This window comes from Anoplopoma fimbria, chromosome 2, assembly GCF_027596085.1.
Source record: "Anoplopoma fimbria isolate UVic2021 breed Golden Eagle Sablefish chromosome 2, Afim_UVic_2022, whole genome shotgun sequence".
Lineage (NCBI taxonomy): Eukaryota > Metazoa > Chordata > Actinopteri > Perciformes > Anoplopomatidae > Anoplopoma > Anoplopoma fimbria.
Genome location: NC_072450.1, coordinates 17,951,836 through 17,976,617, shown reverse-complemented (window position 1 = coordinate 17,976,617; position 24,782 = coordinate 17,951,836). Strand labels below are relative to the sequence as shown.

At 41.1% G+C, this 24,782-nt stretch overlaps 1 protein-coding gene across 2 annotated transcripts in view; it reads right to left on the bottom strand.

Moving 5' to 3' along the window:
• The window catches only part of phlpp2 (PH domain and leucine rich repeat protein phosphatase 2), a 28,556-nt gene extending 8,730 nt beyond the window's left edge, over positions 1–19,826 (bottom strand). The window contains exons 1-7 of one of the 2 annotated variants that reach the window (XM_054614267.1): positions 19,546–19,826; positions 14,834–14,967; positions 7,091–7,281; positions 6,056–6,181; positions 3,007–3,161; positions 1,683–1,829; positions 704–934 (exon numbers count right to left, since the gene is read on the bottom strand). In XM_054614267.1, the coding sequence (XP_054470242.1) occupies positions 704–934; positions 1,683–1,829; positions 3,007–3,161; positions 6,056–6,181; positions 7,091–7,281; positions 14,834–14,967; positions 19,546–19,820 (1,259 nt within the window). In that variant the 5' untranslated portion in view covers positions 19,821–19,826. The remainder of the gene's footprint in view (positions 1–703; positions 935–1,682; positions 1,830–3,006; positions 3,162–6,055; positions 6,182–7,090; positions 7,282–14,833; positions 14,968–19,545) is intronic. The other variant, XM_054614275.1, reaches the window with a different exon arrangement.
• Between the last annotated feature and the right edge of the window lie 4,956 nt (positions 19,827–24,782).

The following is a 24,782-nucleotide window of genomic DNA, read 5'->3' as shown; positions in this document are numbered from 1 at the left end:
GTGTCAACCAAAAAGTAAAGAAATTATAAGTTCAGGGCTGTCAGGTAAGGAACTGTGCTGAGATCCTGACGCCATCGATTCTGTTAATAAACGACAATTTCTCTTTTATGCGAGCTGCCAGCCCACTAACTCACCACAGATGCACCTTGCCCTTTTAATTATATTCTGCCATTGCCAAACCGCAATTTAACTCCCCAGTTTGAATTATTAGCCAGCTGTGGGCGGAGCAGTGGTTGCTGGTTTGATCGTCATACTGGTCGTAAAATCAATGCTTTGAGCTTTCACATCCCTTATTACCCACCACAGAGGTCCCCTTGAGCAAGACACTTAGCCCCCAATTGTTCCTGTGCAGCTTGTGCAAAGGCCAAGAAATAAGTACGTCTGTAGTTGTAGGCAGCTCACAGGTGTGGAGCAGGGTAATTAAGGGAAAAAAAACACTGGTGTTCAGCAAACCTGGTATCTTAAAATAGAGGTTTAGTAAAAAAAAAGTTGAAGCTAGGAGGAGTGGCCGGGTTTTGGACTTGTGTTTGTGTTTTATTATTTGATTTATCTTACTGTCTATGCTAAATGAAGAAAAGAACAAAAACAAAAAGTAGAACTCATATTCACTGAATTGACTGTGTTTGGGGGGTTAAAGAACAGCTGAAAGAGACTAAGGAAGTGCAGAGTTTGAGAGCTGTTTATTCTCTTGCTGGCCTTTTACCTGAGGTCGATGTTTTTGAGGTGGCTCATTCTGGCCAAAGTACACAACTCCAGACTCTCCACTCTGTTTCCAGCCATGGCCAGCTTGTCCACTGCACTCAGCCTCTCCAACACAGCAGGGATGTGAGAGAAGTTGTTGAAGGATAGCCCGAGGCTGTTGAGCTGGGAGAGGCCACCCAGATCTTCAGGCAGGGAGCTGAGATGGTTTCCATCCAAAGACAGTGTCTGCAGGCTTTAAGGTAGAGGAGAAAACGTTTTACTTCAACGCGTAGTCGAAATATCTGCATGTGTTAAATAGTAATTGTTTACTTAGCAGCATTTAACATTCAAGCAGGCAGGAAGGATAAAAACTGTAGCAATGCATTCCAATGAAATCATTAAAACCTCACAGCATTATGTGCACACTTTTGACAGATCATAAAACAGATGAACAACAAAACACATGATATTACAGAGAATAAATAATCTCATGATAAATGTTTTTATTTTATTTCTGATTGAATATTGAGGATCCCCACTATGCTTGAGGGCAACACATTGTGTTTCCTGTTTTGTTTATTTGTTTCCACTGTTGTTTCACTAAAATATCTACCTATAAACCACTTCAAATATGCAATTTTGCATTCATAACTATTGTTCACAACCACCATGCATGTGAAATACAGAGGAAAGTTACCTTTTCTGCCCAGTATGAGGCATGTTTGTGACTATATCAGTTGTTTCATGCTTTTTTATAGAAAGGTGCTGTCTCCTTTTAAGGTGACCTAAATTACAATGTGTGCAGAACTTCACTGTGTGGTTGTCTTTGGGATTTACCTCTTATAGAAAAACTTGGTGAACTTTTTACGTGCTGCTGCAATTACATAATGTGGTTCAAATATAATAGTGTGTACTGTTTGTTTATGCATATCCTAACTATTGTATTAATGTACTACAGTGTATGTATGCAGTATATGTACATGTGTGTCACTGTGTCACACCTTTGAAGGTTGCCTATCTGCACAGGGACTGTGTGGAGACTATTACAGGAGAGGTTGAGTTCAGTCAGTGTGAGGATCTCACACACACATTCAGGAAACACACCCAGACGGTTGTGAGACAAGTTCAGGCTCTTCAGCTGAGAAAACCTAAAGAAAGAGAAAACAGCATGGAGGACCTTGCTTACCATATTCATTGTGACATTTGCCCAGTTCATTTGCACAAATATCACGTTAACAGATGTTTCGTAACAGTGACTGAACACCAACATAGTAAAACATAGAAATCTACGAGGGAAATAAATTTGTTTTGTTTGTTATTGCTTTCATATGAGTAACAGAAGGTGACTGTGATGTTTAGAAAGAGCGGTGGAAATACAGTGAAGATTCAATGACACAGATGAGCACCAGCATGCTAGCTGGTCTGCTCTGCTCTGCTTGAGTATTTTCTTAAGAGCTACAAATTGTGCCTCAGGAAAATGCATCTGGCAAGAAATGTGAATAAAAAGAAGGTATATATAGTACTAGCTAACTAGTTGAAGCTCAACATCCAGGATGAACACTATGGAAATTAGAAACCGTAGATTCATTCCACTTACGCTGTTAAGCTGTTATTTGTTCTGCTGCCTTGAAAGCAGCTGGAAACATCAGTGACAGTGTCTCGTTAGGCAAGAAAGGACACTGTTCACATTGAAAAAGGTATTTAAGTCACCCCATCGGTGCGTTTGTTGATTCATGACATACGCCATCACCTTCTATGATATCAGCTGGCTGTTTCAAATAGAAATACATCCCAAGCATCTATTCTGATGCATTAACATTGCAACACATGTCAAAGAGACTGGGCTGTGATGAATAAGGTGGTGCCTTGTCAGATCTTCCATATTAACTCCACCTTATTATTGTTCCCCAAGGTGCTGTGAGTGGTAGTGGTGGCTGGCTATCCTGAGTCACTGGTCAGAGGAGAGACTATTTCCTTTTATCCATGCATCCTGTTTCTAAGTAAACAAACAAGGCTGCGGCAGCTCAAGATGCATAAATATTAATCAAATGTACATCTTGTGCACCTGATTTAGATCACCGTATTTGTCTTAGTAATATCCCCTGTGCTCAAAGAAAATAAACTACTAAACATAACGAATGCACTGATGCCGGAGAACAGGGTCAACTACAGAATAGCAATTAAAAAATGCAGTAGATTTTCAATTGTGCAGAAATATATTCTGAAAGGCAGACAAATTCTGCTGAAAGGCCATGATCCCAGCTAAAAATGGTCTCCTCCGTCCCTGTTTGTATGAAACTATTCAGGTTAAGAATGTGTGATTACCTGGGGAGGTTGAGCAGGCCTCCAGGCCCCTGAAGGCTCATGAAGTTGTGTCTCAGGTTGAGGTGTGTTATATCCTGACTGTAAAAGAGATATTCAGGCACTACTTCCAGACTGTAGCACGACAGGTCCACCAGGCTGACTGTCTGAGACACCACCTATACACACACACACACACACACACACACACACACACACACACACACACACACACACACACACACACACACACACACACACACACACACACACAAACACACACAGACAAATATATAGAGTTAAGAAAGGAAATTTTAAGTGTTTGGAGAGAGTACTACTATTTCATATTTGGCATGAACAAGATTTTGGTAACAGAAGCGTTCTGATTTCTGTTTGTAGTCCGAGTAGTATTGATCGATCATGTTTGAGCAGGCTTTGGTTGAATGCAGGTAAAAAGTACGTCTGGCGAGCAACTTCAGTCTTGTAGCTCAAGTTGATGATTGAACTTTAAACCATGAGCAGCGCACAGAGAAGGTATTCTTGGCCCTGATATCTGCTACACTGGAACCCCAGAAATATACGTAGCCTCTTGACCCCAGAGGCTTATCCGTCATCATGCCGGTAGCCGATGGGTCAGAGATTGCATCTTCCATATCACAACAAGTAGCTCATAGAGAAGCACACCTGACACTTGTCTGCAAATGCCCTGACAACATCTACTGAGCTGCAGGCAGAGTTTAAAATAAAATTGATCTGGGACTTTAAGTTTTAGAAATAACACTATTATCAGAAGTGGTGCAACTCGATAATTGTCAGGAGAATTCTCTTAAACTATAAGCTTTGCCACTTGGGCTATCATAAATGTTAAATTGGTTTGACTTGTGATACTCATGTGATATTGATGGCTTTACGATATTGGAGCACCAACCAAATCTAATCAAGAAGCCAGTATTTTCCCTAACCTCATTATATCAAGACAATAAAAGTAAGTAAAGCATTTTATCAACACAATCAGGAGGCGACCACCCTAATACCTCACACCTTGTGGTGAACTCCTAATACTCCAGACAGCATGCTCCATGACAAGAGTTTTTACCTTAGATGAGCTGGGACAATGGACTGTGGAAGCAACTACATTCATCTCAGATTATGCAAGCAGCCAGCTGCCTGGAAAGACTTCAAACAGAAAATGCCCCAGTTTCCAGTTCAATGAACTTTATCTTCCAGAGAAACACAGTCATCATGAATTAAGAGAGAAATAGAATAACTCCTTCATATCGGGCAGTTAGAATCAGACCTTAGAAAACATGTAATACAGTACACTGAGCTGCCAGTATTATTAAGCACAGCTTTCTAAAACGAGTCTATACAACAGTCCTTTAATAATCCTTCCTTTAGTCTTTGCTGAAACTGTTTTAGACAGGTGAACTGTTGGGTTCCTTGCACTTTCAGCCCTAAGACAGAGTCGTTGCCCAGAGAATGAATGAAAGACACACAATGTCCTCACAAGTAGCAAACCTAGTGTCAAGGAGTGTGTGTTTGCATCTACATGTGTGATTTTGTACTTATTTAAGCACAGTTCAAATATCTGTCTACACTCACTAGTGTTACAGTGCAATGACACAGCTTTGTCTCACATTTTCTCCCAGCAGCCATCATTGTAGAATACCCAGCAGTGCTCGTCCAGTCTGAGGACAGTCTCCTCCATTAACTACGAGGCTGCACACTGTGCAGCAACCCAGAAAATGGGACGGCTGCTCAGTGGAGCGTGATATCACGTCACCGCTTTTTGAGATGACAAAGGCAAAACTGCTTCCAGAAAACTACTCATCTGCTGGTCACATTAAAAAAACAACTCCTCTTTAAAAGAATAATTAAATGATGAAGAGTAGAAGGATGGACACAGATTGACAAAGAATGAAAGAGAGATAGAAAGAAAAAAAGAAACAGTGTTGATGTTTTAGATGAATTGCAAACTAATTAAACATTGTGACTGTGTAACATTGTGAAGCTACGTGATTAAGGAAGAAGACAGGAGACAGGTGACAATATTTTTTACCAGTTACTGTGGTTCTGTCAAATGTACTTACTAACAAACACAAACATAGACACACACACACACACACACACACACACACACACACACACACACACAGACACACACACACACACACACACACACACACACACACACACACACACACACACACACACACACACACACACACACTCTAACAACTCGAGCAATGTAGCATTAACACTGGCCCTAATTCAGCAGAAACCTTCATCAGTCGTCATCCCTCGTCTCCATAGAAACCTCTCGTTTAAGTCTCAGGCTTGATACAGTGCACAAACAGCTGACTCTAACCCAGTAATCCATACCACCATGGTAGAGAGAGATCCTGGACTTAGCATGAATCTGCAACTAATTGGATTTTCTTTCTTTTTTTTCTGTTGGCTTTCTCTTTCCATGGCTAATTGTATGCTGGCTCTGTCTCAGTGGAGGCTCTCACAGAAGCTGTTCAGCTCCAGGAAGGAGCTGCAGTACAATAGCCATTAATTAGGATATTAGAGACAAAGCAAGCTGGGCAGAACAGAAACAACTTTTTTGAAGAAGAACAGCTGTGAAGATTCTCTGAAAGACACAGTATATAACATGAATACAAAAACGTTTTTTGGTCCTTTAGCATCCTCTAATCCACATTGACTGGTAAAAAAAAAAGGATCTGATGCTGAGTGCCTTTGTAGAAAATAAACTAAATAGAAGTTCCATCTGGTGGAAGTAAATAAAAAAAAAAAAGATAAACTATGTGAATAGAGGTATGCTGTTCAATCAATGCCAGACACTGCTGGGAGTCTGGCTCTGTGGAGCCAATCAAACACACTCAGAGAGGTGGTTTCTGATTGGATGACTCAACAGGCAGAAAACAACTGTAGTCACAACATCTAATCTCTGATTTAAGTAGGACCCCAGCGGGACGAACTGGAAACAAACTGCTCCTGAGACAAATCATGGGAGACACATATTGTGTCCTACACAAACAGTAACACAGACACTTTTTTTCTTGCTTACTTTTGATGCCTGCCGGTGCCATCGCTGGTAGTCTGCCAGTGTGTCAAAGTTGACAAAGTATGTCTGGGCCTGTGATCCGGCTGAGCTGAACATCAGACAGTGCTGCCTCCGCTTCACCTCCTCCACCTCAATACAAAGACAATACACAGATACGATGAGGAGGAACACTGGGAGAGAAAACACAAACGGAAAACGATGATTATCATTACTTATTAATGCAATGATATTGCTAAAACAATATCTACATTTTTAGTATTCTTAACACAGTTATATGTCAGTGTTCATCTTACTGTACTACCAGGATGTATTACCTAGACTTGCTAAAAGTTCAGACCGGTTCTATTCAGCTGTGTGAGCTGGAGAGAGAGAGGGCAATGTAAGAAATGTAAGCTGCAATCTTTTTTTCATAACAATGTCATTGTTAAGTAAACATTTTGCCCTCATTTGACAGTGTTACAAAGTGAAAAGGAAAAAGGGCGGGGGGGGGGGGGGGGGGGGGGGGGGGTCCTGCCACCTGTATGAACACAAATTAGGGAAGTTTCAGCTACTTAACAAGTAGGCCTGCCAAGATATCGGGTGGTCCTGCTTTGAGGATTTTTAGAGATTTTAAAGCATTTTATGATGGGTTGCATATGGTAATAACAAATTTACTATGAAATATCACAGGTTTTGGGGGGTGGGTCAAAAAATAAGTTAATAATAATTTACAGAAACATTGTGTGCACTAGTCCACCTTCTCTCTCTCAAACACACACACATTTCAAGACTGCGGCGCTGTCCTCTTGTCTCTGTCCTTGTCTCAGACCTCAGTCCAGTTCTAGTTAACGGGACGCGGGTTGGGTCGGGATCGGGTAGCTGACTAACATTAATATTTTGGTAGGTCAGACGGTGCGAATTGGGTGGGTGCAGATAATAAAGAAGACTGAACAGTTCATCACTAGTATCTAAAATCAGCCTTGAGTGTGGGCTCCTCCCAGGCACAGTGAAACGTTTATACCTCTTCAGGTTTTAGATCTCTAAACACTGAACTCTCACCTTTCCCCCCACCAGCGGCAGGATGTGCATCTTCCCAGTCAGGCTGTCTTTGACAGAGGCCACAATCAGACAGGTGCCGCAGAGGATGACCTGCCGCTCTGCCCACTTGTGCAGCTGCGACTTGCCCTTCCTGACGCTGAATACGCCTTTCAGCAGGGTCCGCTCCTGCTGGTCTGCATTCACTGGACGCTCTGTGGGGAAAAGCCCACACACAGAGGTTAGTGTAGATCCACAGACATCGATCTAATGCACAAGAACCCCCAAGCCTCCTGTGCTAAACAAACGCAGCACATTAATAGCAATGGTTCTGAAGTTACACATAGGATGAAAGCTTCCAGAAAATGAAGTCATATAGATTCTCATAAGTCAGTATAAGATAAGATAAGATAAGATAAGATAAGATAAGATAAAATAATCCTTTATTAGTCCCGCAGCGGGGACATTTACAATTTTTTTTACAAAATGTATGATATCACCTATAGCTTAGTCATTTCCTTTTCTTAATTATTCCGGGAACTGATCTTACATCAGCCTTTAGGTGGACACTGCCCTATTATCTCATTTACTGTACATCTGGATAGATCTCACTGCATGATAACACGTTTGATGTGAGAGTAAGGGAAAGAAAGTTTCTCCCTTAAATTTCACTAAAGACATAGAAGAGTTTTGCTGTGACAGGACCCATCACCAAAACCCCATTATTTATTGGGAACCATGGGAAACGGGTTAGGTTTGGTACTATTCCAATTTACTAAAGATTTCTTCTGTGTGCCAATGCAATGCCCAGTGGGAAAGAGACAGAGTACAGTAGGGTAACAGCAAGGGGACAGACAGGAAGAATAAAGCTTTGGGCCAAGGGTTAGGTTCATTCACCTGACCCGAAACTTTGCTCACTTTGATGTTTAGAACTGTTTAGAACAAACAATTTTCCTCTCTGTGTTGTCCCATGCACACCTAAGCCACGCCCATAGATGCCCGTAGATCCTCACAGGAGGCTGATTGGTCCGTGCTCTGGCTTATTTGACAAAAACGCATAAATTCTGACAAGATGGCCTTTTGTGTGCTATTTCATCTCGCGATTATCGCTTGAATTCGTGACATCGCAAGAGTCCAGCTGCAGTGAACGGTATCAAGTTCATGTCTAGTTTGGCAGTACCCATCAGTTTTGGTCAAGTTGGATCTTGAAGACGTTGGTATGGTTGGCTGGTGTCCATTTTAGACCTAAACAGAAGTCTAGGCCATAGCGTCTCACTGAAAGATACAGATACAGGCCAGGTTCCGGTCTCTTCAGGTCTTCTTCAGGCCAGTGCAGAAATCTACCCAATAGTATCCCAATTGATCCTTGCAATTTAGGATCAAAGTTCTTCTCTTTTCTGTGAAATCAACACGCCAGTCAAGGTGTCCTGTAAATGTTGCATGAATAATGTATCTATCTCTTCCTCCTTTCTCTCTCTCATTCTATCCAAGCAGAAGCTTCCGTCATATTGATGAATGAGTCAGGGTTTTGTCACATTAAATTTCACTCGTTTCAATTAAATCATGCCAACTTGCACAGCAGGCAGCTTTAGCTGGCTGATGCTGGAGGACACATCAGACAGCAGTGCTGTTGTCTCTGCCAGGCTTCAAGTACATTCAGGTTAATGCAGGTCAAATAAGCACTGAGGTGACACTGCCTCAGCCTCTTGTCCTCTGTTGTTAAATTTTCTTCAAACCAACTTATGCTGCCTCCCACTCAGAGGCTCTCATTGGCAACCTGCTCTCTCTCTCCCTCGTTCTGTCTGACTCGCTCTTCCTCTCCACCTTCCCTTTCACTTCACGAGGGCATCCAAATGAAATGAAAGGCTGCTCATGTTTTTCTTCGCCACAGAAACCAATAATGAACAAGTCAAGTGCTTCTGACAACAAATTGTCTGTCTGGCAGATCAATAGCGGAGACTGATCCTTGGGCGTCCCCTCACTCAAAGAGAAAATTAGAGACACAAACCCTCACAGAGTCAGTGATTGGTAGTATGGACGCACGTGAAAGGGGGAAAACACTTGGACATGGAGCTGGATATTGAACCACAATGCTCCAACAGAGAATGTTGGAAGACAGCATTGAATTTTTCAGATTCTTACTGTTGTTTACTTACTCTTTGACAGATACTGACGCTGGAATGTTTGGTTGGAAGAAGTGTTTATAATCTTACAAGAAAGATATCAAAAAAGTATGATCTATATATTGGTATCGAAACTAAGGGAATATATTGCCCTGGCACTAGTATCAAAACATTTCAAACGATACCCAGTGCTACAGGAAAATTATAAAGTACAGAGACAAGGAATTTCTATGAACTGACGCTTAAATCCATGCCAGGAATCCACACACAAATCCCTTCACAGTGTGTCAAATACAAAAAAGTAATAAGATACTTCATTAGTGTATTTGTAATTTGTATTTGTTACATCAAAGGTTTATAGAATACAGCTGACCAAGGAGAGAGAAGTTAGAATAAACTTACATATTCATTTAAATAAGTAATTAAACAAAACACTCGCCCACTGCAGTGCACACATCAAAAAAATCATCATCACGCACCCACTCGTTATGGGCTGACACAGGTTGACAAGACGCTCTCACTGGCTTCACAGTATATCACCAGAGACAAGCACACACAACACTTAGCTTTGTTATGCTGTCAGGGGGCTACACTCTTAAGAGCACTACCTGCAGGATGCTAGCACACAGTCTGGTCCATCTTATCAATGCTCTGACCACCCATATTGCAAAAAAGAATTCCTAAACAACCCAGCGAGAAGAGGTTCAGTTGATGACTTCAAAGTGTCCCTCCATTTTAACGCAAGTAATATCCACCATCTATAATCTCCTGTACTATCATCTTTCTTTAAAATCCCACTACATTTTTAGGGATTTGTATGACACAGGTCATCTAACAAAGACTGATACGAGGCAGAACATCAAGTGCTTCTGTGCAGATCAATACGCACATAATATGAATACAAGAAATGCACACTTCAATTTAGGTATGAGCGTACAGGCATTCATGAATACACAACATACTGCTTTGGAACCTCCATATCAATACAACCATCCATCTGAAAATCATTGGCTTATTTATGCAATATCAAGTCCCGGCCATAAAGAGCCAACTTTTAAAACAAACACACATGCTATCCCTCAAGGTCTGTGGGGCTATTAGTTGCTAGGGAAACAGGTTGTTCACAAAATCAAAGTCCAATCTCAGTTGTTAAAACCTTCATACTGTCTGCAGCAACCTCTGGCTATCAGCACAATATAACCCATCCCAATGATGACAAATAATGTTGACCATTCCTAGTCGCTCAAGAGGGGTTTGGTGACATTGTCACAGATGTTGTATAACACTGTTTTCTGTTGCAGGATGTTTTTGTCCAAGCTAGAGGAGTCTGGAGGTGGAGGGCCACAGAGAGGCCATGCTGCCTCCAACAAACTAATCATCAACGTGTCAAGCGGCCTCCTTGGAGGGGCTGCAAAACCACAGGGACAGTGTGACAAGCGACAGATCAGAGAGTCGACTTTACGACTTCTTATCCCTCCTCTGTTCATCTTTAAGTGTGGCTGCAGCCTTCATTTGCCAGCAAACTCAGTGACACCTCACTTCACGTGGCATGTCAGATGAGCAACAAGGTCACGACAGGTCAGATTCTGCTCACTTATCATCAAAGAATAAAAATGGATTTGAAGAGGGATAGGAGGGAAGAGAGGGGTGACAGAGGAAAGGGAGAAAAAAGGATCTGAAAGAGATATGAAAGGTATAAGATAGGATGTAATTGGTTGATGAAAAATAAGAGAGGAAGTGAACTGAGGAATTAGAACTGGGTGCAGGGCTAGAAAGGAATATGTCAAACTGAAGCCATTAGTCAAAATAGCTCTTCTGAGAAAAATAAAACTGGACTAACTGCATATTTTTGTATCTATTGCTATAACTATGAACTGTTATGTTAATAATATTACATGTATTATTAAGGGGAAATATATAATTAATTAATAAATTAATTGTTAAGCTTTGAAAAGGAAATAATAGTCTGGGTAGTTTTTCAAGCAAAAATGCCAAATATTTAACCTTTCCAGTCTCTAAAATAGGAGTTTATCTTAGAAAATGTTCACAAAAAATATCTACAAGAGTTGCAATGTATAATTCAGAACAGCTGTTGATCAACTGGATGCCAACATACATAATGTATGTCAGCTCACTAAGTATCAAAAAAAAGTTGGCACCACACTGACTAAATATCCGCTCTCTTGTAAACCTCTTAAGGCTAAATGAACATTGCAAAATGCTTCATTTAAAATGATTTATCTTTGAAGGAGCGATAAGGAAATTTTAACTTAATCTTAAAACACCTAAAGTGGCCATTGTTTCCATTTTGTTGTGCCAATTTTGTTCTCTTCTAGTTTGTAACTCCTGATCTTATTCTGGTGTGTTTTTTAAACAATTTTATTCACATGACTTCAGGGCAACTGTCGAGCACTCAGTTGAACACAATACTCCCTGTCTCCCAAAGGTTTTTTGTCTTGCTCAAGATTGCATAGATTGCGTTAGCATTCAGTAGGGGGTCAGTGGAGGCGGAAACACAGTCTGATTTGACTCAGAACAGCAAGCTCTTTTTGGCAGCAAATTCAAATTCAACCCACCACCCAGATGCCCGCTCTTGGTGGTCTGTTTTTACCTCAAGAAAAACCTCTTATTTAAACTTTGTGCAATACATTCAGCTCTGATATCAAATATGACAACCCAGCACTGTGAAGAACACAGATAGGAGACGCACAGCTGAATACTGCTTCTGAAAGCAGATGACATAAAAACAGACCATTAAAATAGTGGATATGTTTCAACTGGAGTCAGCCACTTGACTTGAAAACTGACCATGAGTCTTGGATGAGAGACAGTCTGCAAGTTTCAAATGATAAAGAGGAAATCCTTCGGGAGAAGCTGAGCTCCATCACAGAAACAGCATGTTATGAGGAGCTGTCAGGAAACAGCAGAGAGCCGGCTCTTTGCAGAGCTCTGTTGCTCGGGGCAATTTTGTGGGAACCCGGATCCGATCATTTTTCTCTTAAATCTCATTCTGACTGCTTCTCCACTTTTTGGCCATGTAAACCAATTCTTTCTGCCTTTATACCATAAAATGAAGAAGCAACCTTGGTTGGATATCCACTATGATTATAGCTTCTCTGTTCCTCCGGGACACGATTATTACGATTCAGTGATAAACCACTGGGACTCAGAGTTTTAGACATTGGTTCACTGTCCATGTCCTCACAGTTGGATATCCACAGACTTCATTTGGGTTTAGTTTTAATTAGTAAAGCAGCACCAGCCAAATTAATAAGTGATAATGTGAGTTTACACTGCTCCCAGATTACTTATTTCCTTCTGCTCTTACAAAGACAGTGGGCTTGAGGTATATTTTGCACAACAGTTTCAGGTCTCTAAGCTTAAAGATGTAAGATAGAGATCACCCAGGCAGAGGTAGAAGAGGGCTCAGTGGGGCTTACAGCAGACTAAGTCTGTGCTGCAGCTGTATGGGCCGACACAGACATCACTGGCCCTCAGGTCTCTGCAGTTGTTTTCACTAGGAGCGTTTTTTATTAAGTCAGCATTTGGAAATGTTTACTCCCCTGTCCATGTTTGTTTTCATCTCATCTGTGCGCCACAGCCGGTGTGTGTGTGGGAGGGGAAGCAGGAGGTTGGAGAAGGTTCGAGATTAGTTTCCTAAACAAATAAGAGCACGGTGAATAAATTACCTGCTGCATTGTACTTTGAAACACTTCAGTGACCTAAGAGAATATAAGGCCATAAAACAGACAAATGCACAGGACGCCAGGACAGGCTGATCTTCAAAGCTGCTTTCAGGCTGCAAACCAGTGATGTAGACTCTCAAAGCCTATTATATGCAGAGCTGACACATGCAGTGCTCCACATCAGGTAGTTCTGTAGCGGCTGTAGTCTTTACTGATGGACCACAGGTTCCCTCATCTGCTTAGTCAGATCATTACCCCTGACAACAGCCGTGAGACAAGCAAGCACCTGGGAGAGGGATCTCAGAACAAGGCAGTTGTTGTGTGTTTTGACAATGCATCACAGCCCACCTACAATACCACTGTGGGTGGGAATGAAAAACCAGGGAAACCTTGTGCCAGCCAAAAATTGAGATCTACTAGTGAAGCTGTATGACTGGAAAGCTCCTGAACACCAGCACGGGGAGGGTGGGTGAACACACTGAGATAATTCATCACCACCACGACAACCTGCAAGTTAGACTCCAAAACAGTTATTTCTCACCACCTCCCCATTTCTAAAAGCAGAAAATGGCCAAAATGAAGTTGAGCCCTCAGCTATGGCACTGCATCAAGAGTGCCGAAGTACCACTCATGCCTGGTCTCTGGTCCGATTTTCCCATGAGTTGACAAAAGGAGGCAGGAAGTCTCCAAGGGGCCTGGCCAGACTCTGACCAATGTGGCCTGACTACTGATAGTAGCCAAGATCCGACCAGTTCTCATGTTGGCAAGGGGCAAACAACAGTAAAGCTTCAATTGGACAAATAGGGACTAGGAATAAGACTGAGGCCACAGTGAGCCTAAAATCTGACAGCTAAACAAACAAACATCAGTTGTATTTACACGCAGACATAAAGAGAAAGTTGTATTCATTCTACAGGCTAGTTTAAGTAAAAAAAACACAACAATGCTGGTTCTAACCCCATGATTATCAAGACTGAATGGTGACTTTATGAAAGTCCAAGATTCAAATTTTACACTTTTCAACTGGGCATCAAAAACGTCTCAGATGAAATCAGAATTATATCAAACATATAATTGGGCCTTTCTGTGCGGAGTTTGCATGTTATCCCCTAAAATATTTGCCATGTCTTCACACTTCAATGAATTTCAGTGGAGGGAGGGTTGTGTACTTTATGAGGGAGGAATTACATGTGAGCCCTTTAGACTCTTTGGTTTGCTCGCTGTTTCTCTGGCACAGCAGCATGTGAGCAGTTCAAACCCCAAACATAAGGAGTTCCACTGACTCAACAGGAACATCAGTCGGTTTTATCATGTGAAAACACATCACAGAAAATCGTTCACCATTCACCCTTAATGGCAAATCCCGTAATTGCTGCTACTGTAAGAGTATCATTAGACCAATGCACAAACTCAAATGGGAAGAGCTAGAGATGTCTGTGGGTTTATGGGAGCTGTATTAAGACCCAAAGAGTTACATCCATTCTGTTACTGCATTAATATATCACACTGACACAGGAATACTTAGTCACTCTGGTCCTTGGGGTCATGGGAGCATTCTGACAGCATCAGGTGAAAGACAGCCCACATGGGAATGGAGAATCACCACAGGATGAAGGATGGTCAGGCACTTATCATGAGGCTATGATTGGTGTTTGTTTGTGTCATCCAAGGCTATATTGGATACTAGAGAGAGCTTCAGAAAGGCATCACTCTCAAAGAGCCCACAAACAACAACTGGCTTCACTTTGTCCTTGCTGAAAGCACACACACATATCCATGTACAGACAGAGAGAGACAAGATTAAAAGAGGATGTGATCAAAAATGTTTTTGAATGTTTGACCTGCTGCATCCTGTTTTTAGGCCTCCTGGTCAGTTGGACTCCTCCTGCTTGATCCCACTGAGCCGAAGCAGATTATAGTGAAGATTGGGGATGAGGCCCCTGTGGGTCAGTACTCACCACTGTAGAAACGGATCAAACAGCTGAGGTCTGAGTTGGCTGCTTCTTGCTGCACTCGTACAGGCTCTGCATAGCCCATAGCGCCCAGGTAGTCGTACAGCATCTGGAGCGGACGCTCACACGGGTCCAGCCGCCTACAGGACAAAAGAAAAGGAAAGGTGGCGTAATGCCACAAATTAGTTACCAATGGCTTCCTTCACTCAGTATAGGAGGAAACACGCACTGAAGCATTAACATCAAAGTTAAGATGGACTAATTATTTATCCCAGTTAAAAAACAGCAGACCAATTTTGAATGAGATAGCAGGAAAGTCCAGAGAGAGTTCAACTCCTAAGAGAAAAAAATTCAGGAGGGTTCAGGATTGTGGATAGTCCAACGGTGTAAGTATACAGTACATCACAGCACTTAAAATGTTAATAGCTTTAATTGCAGATGATCTGGCCAAGCTGAAGGCACCACTGCCAGGGACTGAATCATGGTCCCTATCGGCTGTTTTTGGCGTTTGGTGGAATTTTGTAAAAAAAAAAAGAAATTGCCTTGGAAAGTTTGACAGAGCTCCTTATAGTCATTTGAAGCCCCAAACTTGCCAAAAAGTGGGAAAAATGCACTTGCTGTACCCCAAAATGTAATAGGTACTGCTTCATCTGCAGTTTAAAGATTTCTCACACAATTGGAACACCTCATGGAAAAAGTGTATTTCTCACAATGAACAGCAAAATTAACTTGGTACATATTCTGACTTTTATTATCTCAATAAAACCGAAATACATTTGATGAAATGTAGAATTAAGTCGTTTTTTCCTCTAACCTGCATTTTACTTAACTGAGGAAATCATCTCGGTCCACTATCACTTTAAGGAATCTCCCTACTAAATTCTAACAGGATTAATGTCAACCCTAAAATCCAGTACCCCTACGCTGATTCAAGCAGCCTTTCATTTAAATGCTTACTGTCTGGCTGCATGATGGAAGTCTTGCAAGCAAGATGTGCACTATATGACTTGCAGAATCATGCTATTTTATTTGAGACAGCTGTGGCAGCAACACCTAAAAACCTGGATTAATGCAGCTTCCAGTAGGTCAGCTAGAGGAGGATGACTGACAGTCCCTATTGACCGTTAACACTGACGCTTACACTTAGATATGCCTCATTTATTCACAAATCCTCCAATCTTGGGCAATGCAGCAAGAAGCTGTTCAATCTCCGTCAAATGCGTTGGATTCATCTGTCCTCAGGGTGGACGATAAATTATGCAGCAAACTATAGAAATGTGTCCCGCGATTTACTGTCGACATACCCAGTAGCCGATGCAACAGAGAGCTGGGGTTTACAAAAGCAATGGTTTAACCGTACACTGGTTTTACTTAATGTGTCTAATTAGACCTCCCTGGAATGTGTTTGTGTGTACAGACAGTGGTGGATTAACATTTTCTTTACACTTTTACAATCATTATTAGTTTGTGCTAGCATTCCCAGCAGGACTCCACTCAACATCAACCTGAGTAGAGGTCTAATCAGCCAGAATATCTGAAAATGGCTGTGCAGGGTGTGTGAATTTCATCAGGGTGTGTTTAACATCTAATTTGCTGGCATGAGATGTGATGCCTCAGCAATCATAGATCATTTAGCAAGGTTTCAGTTTATTACCATAGATACCGAGTGCTGAGAGAAGGTGGTTTTGTTTGCAAAAGAATCAGAAGAAAAGGAACATTACCAGCAGTGTTAACCTATTAACTAACTGCTTTCCTTGAACTGTATCGACAGGTAGGTCCTGTGAAAATCAATAATCAGACCATAGTAGAGCAAAGCTTACAATTAACAATCCAAAACACATTTTTGGTGGGTAAATATGGGTTTCTAAATGGCTCCTACAGTCAAACGAAGTCTGTGTTTAATGTTACGTTCATATATGAAAACTAATCATAGTCACAGAGCAGTCCAATATGTATTCAACCAAAATCTTGCAGTTATTGCAGATTAAAGTTTTGAACTCAAAGCAAATACATGATAATATTATCAAAAACATCCTCTAACAGCTGTTTTCTATTAAACAAGTTGACAAAGCCTAATTTTTTCCAGCTCCTCCTCTTGACCAACTGGCCTTTCACCCAGCCTCTCCCCTTCACCTTGTCAGTGGTGGGCCCCCAGGATAATGGCCCTGCATCACTTATTTGGGCTGTGCCTGATCAAGCTACAGGGGTCAAACAACCGGACTGGTGTCTTGATCCTGCGTGAGGTTCTCTCTCCACTTTCAGACCAATCTCAGGGGTATTCTTGAATTGCAATTTGTCCGGGCCATCTCCATGCAGATTGTAGATACAAGCAGATGAGATGAGATTTTGCTGCATGACGACTGGCCTCACTTTACATTTCAGAGTGAGGAGCTCAGTGATTTGGGAGGCCCATGGTCTCAAGCCGCTAACTCCTCTGAGAGGGGTCAGTTGAGATGTCTGGGAGCCTCTCTTTGGAAGTGTTCTGGGCATGACACACTGGGAGGAAACCCCGGGCATACCCAGAACATGTCGGAGGGATTACATATATCATCTGTCATGGGAGCACTTAAGGATCCCCAAGGAAGAGCCGGTTGCTGGGAAAAATAACACTGGACTGCTCTGCTCACCTTGTTGGCACTGGGACCCTGACCAGGACTGGCTCAAAAATAGATGAGTGGGAGGATGAATGTCCTCAATCATCTCCATTGTCTCGGTAAAGTTATCTTAAATGGGAGTTTGTCCCACTTAAAATACAATGTTGCCTGAGAAGGAAAGAACCCAGAGCATGTCTTCCTGTTAGCGGTACATTACTACAAGCTATAAAAAGAAACTCACTAAAAAAAGCTTCAGTCCCTCCCATCATGTCCTTACTAGCAAACCTTTCTTCAGTGCTTATGTCAGTGCTGTCAACTGCTTTTTATAATTCAGATGTGTGTTTATACATCTATTATCAATCACAGTTATAAGAACTATTACACATAGAACATGTATCTATAGTGAGTTTATAAAAATGATTAACATAAAGGAGAAAAAAAAACGGGACTAGAAGCCCCTTGAGAGTCAAACAAAATGTATTTTCTATGGATATACACACTTTTTAAAAACACAATGCATTAAATGAAATGTAACTTGTCTTTACTTTGTCTGTAGGAATGTATTTTTTCTCAACATAAACAGAAAAGTTTTCATGAATCACCATACCCTGTTTTTAGATAATGAAGACTTTAATATTAAATTTAAATCCACCTGGTAATACTCATTGGCAGACTGTGATTTAATTTCTGTAATGCTGGAATGTACACTGAACCAACACAGCTTATGAACATGCTTACCAAAAGCCTTTGATTTATTTCCAGCCTGCATTACTGTTCAACGCCCACAGCCTTTAATCAGCACAGGTATAATGAGGTTTGTATATATGCTATGAGCTGATCACACCATTGGCTACCAGCCTGTAGAGTGATTAATAACCACCAGTCATGTTTCCAGCACAATATCTGCTGCACGTCCATGGCATGATATTCCAGCCATTAATACTACAAGCACAATCATTAAAAAAGTGTCCACCAAAATGCAACTGCTCAGAATTTTGCTGGTACCCCACATATCTTGTACGATTTGAAGGTTGTGCTCTGTCTCAATATTCCACATTATTAAAAAATACCTGAACAGACAGTAAGGCTCAAATATAATATGCCATCAGCCATTGTTATTTAAGCTATAGCTAAGCTTTTTATTATTTTAGAATCTTTAGACTGTTTTCTAATATCTTCACATAGGCTTTCCCAGGAGGGCAAAGGAGGAATGGCCCAGATTCCTCCCTGGTCACGGATCAGTGAACCAGCTTTTTATCCATTCACAGATAATCAAGGGGTCATTTCCTATTTCTGTCTTCGTATGGCTTGTGTAGCTGAGAGAGGCGTACAGTCATGTTCCCTGAGGGTAACCTGAGCGAGGCGCTGTGGGAGTATGGGATGTTGGAGTAACCGCAGCAGGTCCTCAGTGCTGTGTTTACCTTCTTTGCTTTAAGTCAAACTTAATTAAGGTGACATTCTGTTGTTTTTCATGGTCAGGACATCAAGTAAAAATCTAGGCCTGGTGTAGTTTCTTTATATAATATAAATAAAGAAGAGATCTGGACATTACTTCTTAATTGCTTTTTTTAGATGTTACTGGACGTCATTTTACCCATTTGAGTTCTGTTTTTGTGCATCTGCTGGAAGATATGTCCTTACATTTAAACTAAAGCAGCTGTTTAAACCAGTTGTACAACATCTCATGTTTCACTTGCACTATATTCCTGTAACTGCAAACCAAAGCATCTTTTTATGCTTCGAGTCAGTTTTTATTTCTTTCACTTTTTTTCCTTTTCAACGTTAGTACATGATTATGCATTAAGCTGGGAGCTGTCAGGTGATTATGAGGGCACAGCAGCACTGTATTAAATGGATCCAATGAAGACACTGATGAAGTACAGCAGATGTTGGATGCATTAACAGTAACAGAGGCAGTTTTAAACCACAACACTGATGCTCTGAAAGCGGCACAGGGTATTTGGAATAGTCCTGCCATGACCCTTGACCAAGGACGACACAAGCCTTCACACTACAGTTGGTCTTTGGGCAACTATTCTAACTTTTTAGGACATTTCTTTTCCAAATGGCTGAAGCTATTAAGTTGAACTTTACTTTGATGAATTAACTTAGTGTGTATTTTACCTGACTAGGTCTCCATGCAGCTGAACATAGAGTCCCTGTCCGTCCCTCTGAGCACACAGTTCCTCCACTGTGGTAGTGGTGGAGCAGAGCACCAACTGCAGGTCTGTCTGAGGGGTGGAGGAGGCCTGTGGGCCAGAGGCAGGTGGCTGGGGGTCCACTGTCCCCCCATACAGACACACGCAGCCCCGCTGGGTGTCCCCCTTTAGCCAGTCCCGCTCTCTTGATCCAAATCTGGTCTTTCTCGTCACACAGCCACGACTCCCATTTCGCTTCATGTTGCGCTGCTGACAAAAAGAGTCATTTTAACACACAGATCGAAATCAGATCGTATCAGCATTTTTAACAACCATGGGCTGCCTAAAGAGCTTGACGATGGTTCAAAGTTTACCGCTGACCCTCCCTGAGGTGCTGTGGTCCTACTCAACTGTGCTGGTAATTGGTTACCAATTAGATAATCTCAACCATTTACTGACTCCAATCATGTGTGGTTTCATAGCTTTCTAGATCGGTACCGGAATATAAAATGTTTTCAAACTAAAAATGGGACAAACATGAAACATGCTGAAGTTGTTACAAAACAAAATGAAGGATTTGAACTATGGTGACATCAGACCGTTCAACTATAGCCTCGAAGGGACAATACAGATTATATCCTCATTATATGGACCATTTTTATTTTCTTGCTGTTAATGAAAAGTCATCAAAATGTGTTCCTTTTGTTTCACAGTGATTAGTGGCCTGGACTGCGACTAAATCATCTGATATCCAATAGGTTGCTCTGAGAGAGACAGTGACGTTGCTGCACACCTTTCTATCTGTATACAACTGAAATGAGAACTATGCACATTGGAATCAATGTTCTGCCTGCAAATTTCCCCGCTGCGGGACTAATAAAGGATTATCTTATCTTATCTTATCTTATCTTAATCAATATTCTGGTATCATCGTGTACGTTGTTTTCCTTTGTAGACTCAACTCTACTGAATTTTACATCTCCTGAGCAGCATCTGTCTGTTGCAGCAGCACTGACCATGATGTTAAAAACAATTATTACCTTTCTCGCTGAGGATGGACTATGTGACTGCATTACTGACAGGAACCAGGATATCATGTTGTTGTCTGCTCCTGCCCTCATCACTTGTGGTGATGTCAGCCGGATGTGCAGTAGCCTGATGTTTTTCAAACTAATGTTGTGCTAATATGCTAAAATGGCAGTAACATCAACTGCTCTTGAAAGTCTACCATTCACAGGAACAACAAAGGAAAACAGCAAGTCACTGGTCCATGAAGTAAAGATATCTAATCACTATTCTGACTCCGCACATAGGCAGCACACACACAGAGACCCACTAACACGCACACACATATACACACACACACTACACTCTACACAGTTTGACCATGACACACCTTGACTCAACATCTATTCAGAAGATTCATATGAAAGCACAGGTCTGGTGAGCATCCAGTTTGGTGACTTACAGGTGTCATTGATATTGTTTGAAAATGTTGCCATCGTTGCCTCATTCTGTTGGGATATTTAGTCAGCATTTTAGCAATTTGCTGCTGTGTGAAGGAGGAGTACCTTAAAATAAATCAAAGGGCCTCTTTCGAAAATATCAAAACAAGAATAGTTCAGTGAGTGAAGGAAAAGTCTGCAGGACCACCAGTTACAGTGGCTGCAGCTTTATACTGTACTGGAGATCTGAGCCAAAGGGCGAGAGCTTTCAATTTATAGATCAACCACCTGTGAAAACAGACACATACACAGACTCCCAAACACCCACATACACAATGATGCAACATATAATCATACATTATTGCATACTGTTTTCATTTTTCAACCATATTTTAAAACTCTGACTTATTTCACCAAACTATAATCACAACACAAGTTAAGACACATAAACTGGCTGCATGAATACTTCTACTCGGAAGATGCAGTAAGGTTTGCAACCAATGATGACATCTCTGTTATCGTCAAATTTAACATTTTAACTAATGATACTATACACTTATAAACAAGGTGACCTATTTTATTTCATGATTTTGATGCGCACTCTTCCTCCAAATACAATAACTGAGCAATGCATACACATGCATTGAATAGCACAGCTGAGATTCTCTCTGTGTGTGTGTTTTGTCGTTGCCTTGAGAGCAGCTACCTCAGGGAATTATATGTCATTACACATCATGTGTCTTGACCTAAAATGTCACAGAAGAAGTGTTCAGCAGTGGGCCTTCCTATAAAGGCTCTAACAGCCTACAGTGTGTGTATGTGTTTGCTTTGTGGATGTTAATTGGCTCTGGTACATTCCTCACTGAGTGACATTCATCCACAGATCAATCATCAACCCGAGGATATCAATCACTGGATACCACAGCCATTACATAATATTACAAGGATGCGTTTCCACTCTCGTGCACTTTGCCCTGTTTGAATCACGAACTGCAATGAAAGAAAAAAACCTTGACATGTAACACAATACATAGATATGTGTCGAGCACTGTTTGAACCACCCACTGCATCACAAGACACCGTATACCCCCTCGTTATGACTTGCCTTTAGCACTCGGATCCCCGTCGCAGCATGAGCTCCGGGACCACTGCGGCTGCCGCGACCTGCAGTCTGATTCAGCCCCGCTTGGTGTAGCACCGTGTCCGGCTGCCTGTCTATGCAAGCCCCGTTATCTCCGACATCCCCTCCGTTCTTTTGGGTGTTCGTCGCCACGACCGCTGTGTTATTATCCTCGTCCTCCATCGCCATGTATGATCCCCTTTTAACAGCGACAATAACCGAGAAGTGCCGTCCCGGTGCGCGACTGGCAAATTCCCACAGAGAGGAGAAAAATCATCCGGTGTCGGTGCAGCGACGCCATATCCAGACTGGACCAGAGTGCTGTCAGATAGGCCTGCTGCTGGAGAGCTGATCAATAAACATTAAATGGGCGGGTTCAGGGGATTTATTATTCATCTGCCCATGCCCACTTTTCAAGGGAGAGGCGTATTACATTAATCATAAGGCTTTTTACCACTTGATGCAATTCATAAGGAAAACTATCCCGTCATATGCCCATGGAGGGCGTGTTTGGAGTTACACCAAGTGATGGATTTATATCTTTCATGGTTTCACGAGCAATCATTAATGTTACTATATTTATTTCCGTTTTCTTTTTCTATTTCTATTTCTCTTTTTTTATTCATAAACAGTAACTTGGCTTTACCCCATGTTTTATAGACCATTTATAAAACATTATTGAAATCCCTTCAGGTAGTGTTCGTTCTCATCAAGTAAATAAAACATGATTTGTCTTTTCAGTTATATTTGACGAGGTAAATCTATATGGATTGCTTTGACCACCCAGCGTACCTTCTGTGGGAGAGCTGTGGACCAATGTCATTTATTAAAATCTTAGCATAGCAGTAATTTAGATTAATTATAACTCATTGTTATTCCATGGGACTGGCAACCCAAAAGTAACGATGGCAAACATAATTCTTATCACAAATGAGCTATAAAAATGTCTAGCTCGTAATGTTAAATTATTAATTAACCATTAAATTAAACCATTAAATAAATACATCATTTAACAGTATAACTTTACAACACGGTTAACATTAACATCTTCCTTAACTTAAAAACTTGTATTTTAATGTTTTTTTTTACTTACTTTATTAAACGTGGCTTCAGAGGGGAAACATTACAGCCAATATCATGTTGTAGGGTGTACATAGTTAGTAGTACACATTACTTAAGACATCAATGCAGCATGGGCAGATCTGTAGATAGTAGTGTCTTTTCAACGCAATGTGGTGAAACCACAGACAATTTTCCACAAAGTGCACAATTATCACTAACTACCTTTCTTGGGAGGAGGACAATATGGGTCTCAGCAACACGCCTCATTTTTGCCCCTGAGGAATGTTTGTAGCCTACAGGTCAGGATACAACATTTCAATATTCAAAATTCAATATTAATATGAGTGAATAAATTAAGTAAAATGTACACATTATACTGACTTTTTACTGACACCTTCTAAGAAACAGCTGCATCATGTATAGGATGAAAGGTGCAGGTTATTCAAGGGTCCCTAACTGGAGAAGGGCTACAACATCCAAGTGGTATTAAAGGCCAGGAACTCCCAGCAACACTCCTTCTCATAATTAACTTTAATTAAATTCTAAGCTCAGTTAAGGAATAGGCCTCTTTCACAGCAGCTGTAGCGTTTAGGTGTCCCAGTGAGCCATGACAGAGAGCCAGCCTGCTGCATACCAGGACCCCGAAACTGAAGCAGCTAAAATGGAATTCAGCCATTATTTATTTTATCACTCACATCTGTTCTTTTCTAACTATATGTCAATATGTCTTACATGAAAAGATGTAGGTAGACTCTTTACCTTATCAAACCTCAGCTCTTCACAGGTCCCCATTCAACCTCTATAACCAGTACACACAATATGGTGAAGGTTTGATTCACAGAGACCCATCATGCTAACCTGAATCTATGTATGTATGCATGTATAAGATAAGATAATCCTTTATTAGTCCCGCAGCGGGTAAATTTGTATGTATCTATCGAGAGAGAAGAAATATAGTACATTGTCTGTAGTACCTATTGAGAACCTGCTCATGAATAAAAAACATTTCTGGCTGATGCAGCAAATTAAATACCTATCAATCAAGGTCAATGACATGTATGGAAAAATGTATTAAACCTTAACATGGTAAGAGATCGATACTTTGGATGAATGGTACAGCAAAATCTCTGATTCTTCATAATAATCATCCCCAAAAAATTCCAAATGAGCCAAGCACTAATTGTCTTAACATCTGATGACTAGTGTGACATCTTTAGTTACACCACATCCCCAAACCAAGAAAACAAACTACATTTTTATTTAACTTTTTTATTCGCTTGATCATTTTCTCCAACCCAAAGACAAAGAATACACAGCATAAATTGAAAATATCCCATTTAATAGTTTACAACTTCTCATCTTTAATCATCATTTCATCCTTTCAGTCTGACATTCACACTCACCTTGAAGCTATGGAACTGGGATGCAGTTCAACATGTCAAACTTGACTGGAAAAAGTGAAACCTCATGCCTCCACCCTTCCCCCAACAAATAAGACACCATATTGTTTTACAGTCAGGACAGGCCTTGGGGTTACAAACAGATTTTTGTTTTCAAAATACAATTGATGCATTTGTTTTTGTTTTAGATTCAACA